The sequence below is a fragment of the Xenia sp. Carnegie-2017 genome, unplaced genomic scaffold (genome assembly GCF_021976095.1).
Source record: "Xenia sp. Carnegie-2017 unplaced genomic scaffold, XeniaSp_v1 HiC_scaffold_6, whole genome shotgun sequence".
Classification (NCBI taxonomy): domain Eukaryota; kingdom Metazoa; phylum Cnidaria; class Anthozoa; order Malacalcyonacea; family Xeniidae; genus Xenia; species Xenia sp. Carnegie-2017.
In genome coordinates this window covers 3517801-3528771 of record NW_025813526.1, presented here as the reverse complement: position 1 = coordinate 3528771, position 10971 = coordinate 3517801, and the positions used below count along the sequence as shown (strand labels likewise).

The following is a 10971-nucleotide window of genomic DNA, read 5'->3' as shown; positions in this document are numbered from 1 at the left end:
ATGTCTAATGTTTTCCCCAAAAACATCGCCATCGTGGACTAAGAATGGCTACAACGATATGCGGAGTATTATGTCTGATGCTAAAAAGGAAAAAAAATCTAAATCGCATTTGACTGCATTTAAGACATGGAAAACGTATGGAGCTAGTGAACGAATTGATTGTCCCTCGCTAGAAGAAATGAGATTCAGCGTCACAATGAGGAGGTAAGACAAAATCAAGAAATTTTAAAAACTGTTACTGAGGCCGTGCTGTATTTGTCAAAGCAAGAGTTGCCATTTAGAGGTCACAATGAGTCCGAAGGTAGCTTGAACAAAGGTAATTATAGAGAGTTGCTCGAATGTTTTGCTAAGTTTGATTCTGTATTTGAGCGTCGACTGCACAGTAGACTAGCAGAATCTGATATAGTTGGTGACAGAAGATTTACTGGAGTCTCCCCAGAAATTCAAATTATTGTCTTGATTCAATTATTGAAGATGAAATCAGAAAGGAAATAAATGATTGCACATTTATGAGTATTCAGGTTGATGAAGCATCTGATGTCTCCACCAAAGAGCAGCTAAGTGTTATTGCTCAGTTTGACAAAGCAAGTGAAATTATGGAGAGGCAATTAGGATTTGTGGATGTAAGTATGAACAGAAATGCCACAGCAATATCACAAGTTGTCAAAGATAAACTTGGTGAGTATTCTAATATAAAAGAAAAACTGGTTTTACAAACATATGATGGTGCTTCTGTCATGTCTGGCCATATCAATGGTGTTCAAGCATTGGTTCGACAAGAGTATCCTTTTGCTCATTTTGTTCATTGTGCAGCTCATAGATTGAACCTGGTCCTATGCCAGTCAGCCTCATCAATTTCTCCTGTTAAAATCTTTTTTATTAATATAGCTACATTCAGCATATTTACAAGCAATGCCCCAAAAAGAAAAGCTTTTCTCACATCTAAAACCTTGAGTTTTCTGCCCCTAGTGAAACAAGATGGTATTATCGCTCTAGATTAATCAATGTATTGCACAAAAACTATGAAAAACTTCTAGATATTTTCGAGGGGGTACTTGAACAACCAGCTGGGTGGGATGATGAGTCATTAAGTAAAATAAGTGGCTTACTGCATTATCTTGATAGCTTTCTCTTTTGTTTTCTAGAGTGTGTTTTTTACAGGATTTTAGAACAGTCCACAATTTTGTATTCCATTCTTCAAAATAGGGAAACCCATTTTAACTATGGCATAAGCAAGATTGACAATTTCAAGCAGTTTATTGTGTCACTTCGCACAGATCAAGCTTTCACCGAGTTTTACCAAACTGCACTAGAAAAAGTAGGCCCACCAGCAACCAGAGCAGATACAATTACAAACAGCTTTATTTTGAGATTATTGATTCCATTAAAGGCATGTTAAGTGAACGATTTCAAGATATTAATCAGTTCGAGTTTTAAGACCTTGTAAATCCTTAACTATTTACTACATGGAAGGGCATAGTTCCACAGGAGAAGATCAATCTTCTCAAAGATAAGTATAGTCCTCTTTTTGACATCCAAACTTTGGAGAGTCAACTTTCCTTCATTTACAACGACAAGGACTTTCACAAAGAGTGCAGTAATGAGGTTCTTAAATACATCTTCAAATTTAATCTCCAGTCGAGTTTAGGTCAAGTGGTAAATTTGTTAAAATTCAATGGTGTGTTGGCAGTGGCAAGTGCTTCAGTAGAGAGGTCGTTTTCTTGCTTAAAAGGGTAAAAGCTATTTAAGAAATAGAATGGGTCAAGGTGGCTTAGCTCTTTGTGTAGAATATCTATTCACAAAGATATCATTGAAAAGAAAGAGGAATCAGAGGTGTTGCATAACGAGGTGGTTGAAAATTTGTAGAAAAACCCAGGAGGCTGGCCTTTCTTTATAAATGATGAGTATAGTATGTGTTTTGATATTTGTTCGTATAATACATGGTACTTCATTGAGAAAATTAAGCATAACTTTAAAGAATAAATCCATCCCTGTCTACTTGCCCCAATCTAAACAAGTTTAAACTAACAAGTAGAATGCTAAGAAAAATCTCTCTCTATGCACTTTAGAAGTGTCGTATACTATATTATTTTTTGTGCTAATACAAATTTCTTCTGTTTATGCAGGGGCAGTGATGAGTAAATTATGTCTTAGGGGACAATTGTCTCCTGCGTAACGTTTCTCTGAGCCACCTTTAGTACCTTTTTAACTAGTTGCAGTTTCAACGATTGCCACATTAAGAATGCAGCTAACAAAAATGGGTTTTTATAAATTATTGTACAACAAATAATTCGCCCTCGAAATCGCAGGAAATGCTGTTTCCAAGGCTCTGGATTTCAAAATTTTACGGGGGAGCATGCCCTCGGACCCCCCTAGTGGGTCGAACCTCCGGTGCGAGATGGATTGGCGGGAGTGACTATTTTTCCTAGCTACGCCACTGATCGTGCAGGATCTGCAGGATCTATGTTCATTCTGTGATTCTGATTTGCCCAGACGAACCAGCTATATAGCTGTAATTGGTGGAGATTTCTTGCAGGATCTATATCAATTTAAAGCTTGTGATTGGTCAACATTGTTAGTTTTTTGCAGGATATATCTATTTTTGGTATATGATGTTGCCGAATCTTCGGATTTGATTGGTTGTTGTAGCGAACTTAGTCGGAATATATTTGTCTGCTTCATTGCGCTTGAATATTTATCGATCGTCATGGCTAACTCTAGCAGTATTTTAGATCGGGTTCTCTCTGACTTAAAAAAAAGTGATGATGTTGCTTTGCTTAAGACCTTTGAGGAATTATGTGGTATATATAATTCTTCTCGTTTCTTAATGCCTGAAGAGCATTTTCCTTTAATTGGACGATCTTTGTATCGTGATGTAAATGCTGAGACAGTCTATTTGCCTCATCATGTGAAGGCCGACAATACGAAGCCATCGGTTGCTCTAAGGTAAAATTAGTTAAATTAAGGTAAGTAGAAATGAATATAAGCCTAATTGCGTAGTTGTTATGACACGTTAAGCCCAAAAGTGCCGATTTGTTGTCATTTCGTTGTTGTTGAAATGATCGCTTTTAACTCGCTTTGTTGACATTGCATAAATTGTTGCAGTCTTATAATAATCAAGAAATCTTTCGACTGCTGTTTTATTAGATCTGAACCATCTGGAAATTGTCTATACAGCTCTGCTTCTCTGGCCTTGGTTGGAAGCAATGCTCTCATTCACACTTTGAGAGCTATGGTATCTATAGAGTTTTTATATATGCAAATTATTATTGTTATCATCCAATATTCACTTCCACCTTAGAGAAGCATGGTGACAAGGTCTCTGTTAGTGCAAAAAATGTTTTGGCTATGTCCTGTTGTTTTGAAAGTGTGGATTCACGTTTATCAGGGCTTGATCTTGTTAAAATGGAAGCTCTTTGCAACTGTAGAGATAAAATTTGGGGTAGTTTTTGTGTATACTTGCTCTCTCCTCAGTTACTAATAGAATCATTTCTTTGATGTATCCTGATTGTGGAGAAGTTTCTTTTAAGTTGTTATTCAACCAAATTATTTCACCTCGTCTTCCTTTACCAACACCACCTACTCAATATAACTATTTATACCTCTTGTTTTGTTCTACAACTCTATTGACTTCTAGTAAAGTCTTTAAGCCAAATCACTTTGCACCTCTTATTTTCAAACTTATCAGTAAAACTAAAAGAAAGGCTTCTGCTTTGTTAGAAAAAGCTAACAAGAAAATTCCTCATTTTCAGGCAAAGTTGAAAGGAGAGTCTTCTACTGTTAACATTTCTAATTTTTTTCAACCAGTTTCAACCCTAGCAAGTAATAAGGCTAAACAATTTATTTTGCCCAAATTATTTAGTACTACACAAACACAATCAACACAAAAGGTGCCTGCCATCACTAGTCTTGGTTTAATACATAACCCAAAATAAGAACTTTTGCTTCGAAGTGCACCAACCATACACATTTGACCTACATTTGGAGTTGTGAGACTTACCTCTTGCATTACTTGGGTAAGGTCTCCATCACTTATATTTGTGTATGGTTCATCAGTAATGCCCAATTGTTCTCTGTGTCTTTGAAGCGTTCGAATTGAAATATTAAGCAATTTTGCAATTCGTAGCCAAGAAAATCTTTTTTCGCGAAGGAATTCTATTTGGATTTTATGTACAGTGTAACGCAGACGTCCTCTCCTGCCCGTGCGTGTTAAGGGGCAGGTATAACCTGTGCCAACTCCTTCTGCACTGTTTCTTAGAATGTCACACTTGTGTTTGATATTATCTTTGATTTGATTTGCATAAACTAAAAATTCATTGAATAATTTTTGCACTGTCCATGTATATTCTCTTCCTTCTGCTAGCAATGAAAAAGACGAAAAAATTTCCTCAATACGAGTTTCAAGTACTTTGAACTGGTCTAGAGTCTGAGAGGCTGTATAACAAGCAGCATGAACTTCCACAATTACTGATTTGACAGATTGTAAAAACGAAAGAAATTCTGCATCAAAAACAGTTTGTCCGACTCTTCGATACACAGGCATGTCAACATACTGACAACAGTTGCAAAATTATCATGCATAAATTTGCATAATTAGAACCAATTTTTAAAGTTTAGCAAATATTTTTAGTTTAGAATAACAATTTGCAGTTTCGCACATTTTTTTCAAATTTAGCATATCAATAAAACGAGTTTGAAATATGATTTTAAAGTTCTGAATTAAAAATCCAACAATCGATAATTTTTAAATATTACGCGAATATTGTCCTGTTTTGTGCCTTTTTCCAAAATTGCCTCTCTCGCCGTCTGATAATTGATGTATAAAGTGAACAATCTGTTGATGTCAATTTTCAGTAAGCTTTTTACTAATTTTCCTTTTTGCATCGAGCACTTTATACTTACCTTACAATTATGATTAGGACCACAAAAAAGAATGTCCATTATGGGGATACAGCAAAATAAGTCATAAGCTATACATGACAATCTTTTTGTATGGTAGGTCTGCCCAACATTCATGACAGGTGTTCGTCACAGCTGATGTTTAGCCTATATGAAACATGAGGTATTAATAAGGGATATTTTAAAGATTTTACACTGGGAGGATTAACCTCAAAACCTTGTGAGCGAGGGTCCAAAAATATCATTTCCCAGTTAAGATTTAAAAACTGCTATTTTTGTAAAAACTATTTTGTGCATTTGTAGAGCAATATAATAACAATGTAAAGAATGTATTTTGAAATAGGCATTCTTACTTCAAGAATATATTATCCGCAACGAAATATTTATTGCAAAAAAAAGCCATAAGTGCCTGAGAAGTGTGTGCGTGTGTGTCACTGTTGTGCGTGGAGAGAATTAGTTTCAGTGTGGAGCAAAAAAGAGGGCCTGGGAGTGGGAGGGCAAATAGCCCCCAGTATATATGTTAAATTATGCATTGGATATTAATCTAGCAACAAAGTGTGGAGCTGCTTTTCACTTAGAAAACAAGTCTTATGACTTTTGCAATGCAATTTAAATAAGCCTTTTGTAACTCAAGTTAATGTATGTTGCTCCTTATTGTATTGTTTAGTTACTGTCACCGGATAAATCATGTTTTGTACTCAGTATTAGCTTAGTTTCTTTTCTTCAGCAGTGCATTCTTCTTAGACAATGAAAAACCAGGCTTCATTACTTCAATTCTGCCCATCAATTTCTTCCTCCTGCATGTATTTTTCATACAACTAAAACAAACATTTTTTCTTGGGGGAAGGTAAGGGACAGCTACCCTGGACACTTATACGCTTGCCTACAAAGGCTGAACATTAGTTGCAGGAAATTATATTTTTGAGAACTTAGATCATTGAAATCGTAAGATAATGCCCACAGAAGCAAACATGTCAAATAATTTTTACAGTATACAGAGGACACAATCATCAGACAATCATCTCATGAAGTCATGAGACAATCGGGGACAAGTAGCAAGGCTTCACGTGCCGTCCCTGATTTCGACTGATTGCTACAACACGCGCAACACTTCCAAACTTCCAACCCGAGTTTGGATCGCCCTGGCGCGAAAAGATATGATGATGATGATGAGACAATCTAAATGGGTCATTCAAACAACTGCAAATACCATAATTTATGTTCTCTTAGAATTTCAATGGTTGTGAATCTAATTGCGCTTTAAGCCCGCTGCACATTGGTGTACTAGCCGCGCATACTTGTTATTCGTGACAAGTGTGATTGACAAAATTTCCTAGTGAGTACAGAAGTTTTGAACAACATTTGTTATTTGTGACAGATGAGTCAAATTTCAAACGAGTTTGATATTTTGTCACGAATGTCAAAAAATCCCGTATGAGGAGAGCAAGCAGTAACTGCGCTGTACATGACTAAAATACGCACGCGCGAGATTGAGAAAACAAAATGGCAGATTTGTTGAACGCGTTGAACTCATTGTTGGACGACGACGATTTCTCAGAGGACGAAGATGCGCTGTTACTACTTTTATTGCTACGAAGACGTCGCAGAAGGTTAAGGGCAGCAAATTGTAAATTATGCACGAAACAGTGGCTCTTAAGAAGAAAAACACATGGTGTCTGTTACAATTTATTTAGAGAGCTAGCAGTAGAAGATCCTGAACAGTTCTGTCAGTATCATGGATTGGACAGGCATTCATTTGAAGATATTTGAAGAATGTTTTTCCATACATTGTGAAACAAGACACGCAAATGAGGACAGCGTTAAAACCTCGAGAACGACTGGCAGTAACGCTGCGATTTCTCACAACAGGTACGTAGAATTACTTATAGTGATTGAACACTTGGTCGGAGAAAGCAGTTCCCTTACTGTTTTTATTATTTTCCCATTTTAGGTAAAACATTTCGCAGTCTGTCATTTCAGTTTGGAATTGGCATGCGTACAATTTCAAATATTGTTGAGGAAACATGCCATGCTTTGTATATCTCATTATAGGAAACATGTTTGGAGGCAAGTTATTAAACATTTATATCAAATATTGGCAGTATTATTAGCAATAACTGTTAACATCCATTAAGAGCTCATGTTATCATAGGCAGATGAGTCTTGACCTGAATTAAGTTCTCTAGAGATTGGTGAAGATAACACATAAACAACACAACGGCTCAATCCACCATCTATCGGGGAAGATGTGTTGTATCATTGACTATTTGTCATATGATTGCTGATGGGGTGCATGTTGTTTTGTGCATAAGGTGGTTGAAACATATGTTGGTGCATAGCTACTGGCACTTTTGTGCTATGATGTGTAAGTTCCCCTGATGAGCCTGGAACAGTATTTCATTAATTTTGCATTGTGCCAAGTGCCTTACAGTGGGGGGGGGGAGTTCAGACAATGACTGCCTGATATAATAACCAAATGCTTCATCAGGGTTATTACATTGCTTGTGAGACATTTCTCTGCTTCTTTTTCTTGAGATGTTTTCTGCCAAGTGAGTCATGAGCTTGTATTCTTCGTCTGCATGCCTTTTTCTATTTGGCTTTATTTGTGTTGGCTGTTTAGTACTAGAAATGGGACAGTCAACCTCATTCTCAAGACTGTTGCTTGGTGTTGCTGGGTCATTAAAACTATCGTCATCATGATCATCGATTTGATCATCAACTTCATCAGCAGTTGTTAAGCATGATGGTGAATTGGAATTGTCCTTGAAGCATTTAATGAACATACATTAGTTTAACATAAGCAAATTTATGATGTAATGGCTTTTATTTTCTTCAATTACAGACTCCATCTTGTGCAGAAGAATGCAGACCAATTTGGAAAAAAATGGAACTACCCTCACTGCATTGGAACTCTAGATGGAAAACATGTAGCCATACAACAACGAAGTAGTGGTGGATCAGAATTTTTTGACTACAAGCATTTTTTCAGTGTTTTGCTTTTAGCTCTTGTAGATAGAAACTACAATTCTGAGTATGTTAATGTTGGAGCAGCAGGCTGTGCAGGAGATGCTGGCATGTATAACGAGTCTAGCTTGCAAAAAGCTGTTCTTGAAAAAACTCTTGGTCTACCACTACAGATTGAAATTCCAGGAGTTTCATCAAAAATACATTACCACATTGTGGGTGATGATGCTTTCCCATTGAGCAAAACAATGATGAAGGCATTCCCTCACAGGAATTTAAATAAGGAGAAAAGAATCTTCTATTACAGATTGTCTCATGCCAGATGGGTAGTAGAAAATGCTTTTGGGATTCTTGCCAGCAGATGGCGTGTGTTCCTAACTACAATAAGATTGTGTCGTGACAAGGTTACCTATCTAATTCCAACTGCTGGTTGCTTGCATAACTATATAATAGAAAAGAAGAAATCAGGTTATACAGCAGATGCAGAGGATGACAATCATCTTGTCACACCTGGCTCATGGAGAATAGATGCATGCATGACAAATATGAATCCATTCAACACAGACAGAAATCCTTCTTAGAGTGCCAAAGTGCAAAGTGAAACTCTAACAACATATTTTAACACTTGCGGAGCTGTATCATGGCAGGATAGTATTATCTAGCATTAGCATTTACTTTTAATTATATATGCATATATGGGAAGTTTTGTTTATTTGAATTTCCGTAAGTACAGTGCTAGATGCGTAAGAGCAGAGCATAAATATTGATAATAAGAAGAAAATACACAAAAACTACAATTTTATCCCGACAAGCCTGTTTCGTGATTTCTCACTCTTCAGGGGATAATATTAAATGAATACAAAAGCATGTGCTTGATTATATATACAAGAGGAAATTAGGGTAAAAATTTAACATAGAATTACATAAAAAGTTAGGTGTACGATTACAAATTGGATAAAAGGGCCTTGTGTCTATGGCGACAAGAGGAGATACGTTTGTTGAGTGATGATAGTTGTGGTTGGTAGGTGATGAAGAATTTTTCTTTCAGGCATAGGTTGCATCTTTTGTTGGCGCTGTTGTACAGTTTGCTGTGAGTAATGATGTTCCATGAGATATCGTGAGCGATGTTGTTGCCTTTTAGTGTGCATATGTGTTTACTGAGTTTGGTAGAGTTTCTTAGTTTTTTGTGGCAGAAAGATGCAGTGTGGTCCTGTGTCGAGTCTTTGTTTTCTGTAAGTCCGATGTAGATCTCAGTTGTGTTAGTGTCCAAACGTTTAACAGTTGCTTGGTAGATGACAGATGATTGTAGGCAGTTGCTGTTAAGTGGGCAGTTTTGTTTCTGTCGGCAGTTGCATGTTTTAGTTTGTGTTTTTTTGTCATTGATGGTGTCATTAGTACAGTCAGGTTCTCTCAATATGCGTTTGTTATGGTTACTGATAATATGTTCCGTATTGTTCATGCAGCTGTAACTTAATTTAATTGTTTTGCGGTTAAATAGTTCTCTCTTGTTTTGTGATGTTGTGGGTTGAGGCGAAATCAAGTGCTTTCTTTAAAAGGTCTTGGTGATAGACGGGTAGAAGTGTACAATATCGAAAGATATGAAGTTGAAATTTTGTTTGTGTTTGATGGGGTTGAACCACTTGATCACAGATGACGAGTTTTTCCATCTCTCATTATTATTTCATTATCATACATGCCAAGAATTCATACCTCATTCACAACCAACAACCCTGGCAAAAGAAACACAACTCCACATTCGACGTGACAATGGGCAGCTTTGACGGCGCCGAGACATGCGAACTTGTAGGAAGCTATCTCCTCTCACAACTACAACACATCATCACTAATATAGGACTCTATCGTGATGATGGACTAGCCATTACTAAAGCAACACCTAAAGAAAGGGAAAAAATCAAAAAAGAGATATGCCGCGTGTTTAACAATAAAGGATTGCGTATCACTATCGAAGCTAACAAAAAAGTCATTAACTTCCTCGACATCACGTGCAATCTAAAGAATTCTTCCCATCGACCTTATGTCATCAGACTATTGATCTGTTTATCAGAAAACACAATCATCACACATCATTATTTCATAAGACAACACAGTCTGAGGCAATAGAGTCATTAGACAAGAGAGCCATCATACAAGAGAGCTATCACACAAAGGAGTATCAGACAACAGAGTTAGGCAAAAGCTATTAGACAATACAATAATCAGATAACAGACATAAAAGAATAGACTCATCAGATATCATCATCATTTGTTCATAAAACACAGTCTTCAGACAGTACAATCATCAAACAATGCAGTCATTGGTCATCAGAAAACACAGTAATAAGACAGTAAAATTACCATACAACGCACTTTGTAAACAACACAGTAGTGACATAACCTAATCATCAGACATATCTACGGTGGCCCACAAGTACAAGCACACTTACAAATAACAGCATACGCGCACAAATTCGAGGATGCACACTTACAAATAACAGCATACGTGCTCAAATTCGAGGATGCACACTTACAAATAACAGCATACGCGCACAAATTCCAGATGCACACTTACAAATAACAGCATACGCGCACAAAAATTCGAATACTAACAAACGTAAGTTCAAAATTAAAAAGGAAAAGCCGGCACTCTATTACTTGACATTTCTTTCCGCTGCTAAACACTACTTTAATGACTTATGGAAGTTATCATTCGCAACTGTTTTACTAAAAACTACACGTATGATACAATCCTACAGCTATTACAAAAATATCATGGAATTCGTATCTCCAGAAGTACTTTGCTGAATAAGCTTATGCTTTATGGATTGCACCGACGTGGAAATACCGTTGATAAAGACCACGTAAGAAGATGCATTGTTCGAGAACTAGATGGAAGTGGTAAATTGTTGGGCTATAGAGCCATGTGGAGACGATTGCAGTCAAAATATGGCTTGCAAGTTCCTCGTTTGTTTGCTCAAACCACCCTTCGAGAAGTGGATCCAGAGGGATCGAAATGGAGACGGGCTAACCGTCTTCGTAGAAGAGCTTACATGAATCCGGGGCCAAATTATTGCTGGCATGCCGATGGTTACGACAAACTTAAACCGTATG

The 10971-nt window shown here is 36.9% G+C and overlaps 1 protein-coding gene across 1 annotated transcript; it reads left to right on the top strand.

The window, feature by feature from the left end:
* The first annotated feature begins 2560 nt into the window (after window positions 1-2560).
* LOC124458404 lies at window positions 2561-3445 on the top strand. The gene is made up of 2 exons (XM_047008423.1): window positions 2561-2946; window positions 3148-3445. The coding sequence occupies exons 1-2, from the start codon at window positions 2708-2710 to the stop codon at window positions 3299-3301; spliced, it is 393 nt and encodes a 130-aa protein (XP_046864379.1). The 5' UTR covers window positions 2561-2707; the 3' UTR covers window positions 3302-3445.
* Window positions 3446-10971: the final 7526 nt, after the last annotated feature.

Excerpts from the sequence above, each read along its gene's own strand:
- LOC124458404 (XM_047008423.1), top strand. The coding sequence starts at position 2,708 with ATGGCTAACTCTAGCAGTATTTTAGATCGGGTTCTCTCTGACTTAAAA. Across the intron at positions 2,947-3,147 it reads AAGCCATCGGTTGCTCTAAG|ATCTGAACCATCTGGAAATT; the intron begins GTAAAATTAGTT and ends CTGTTTTATTAG.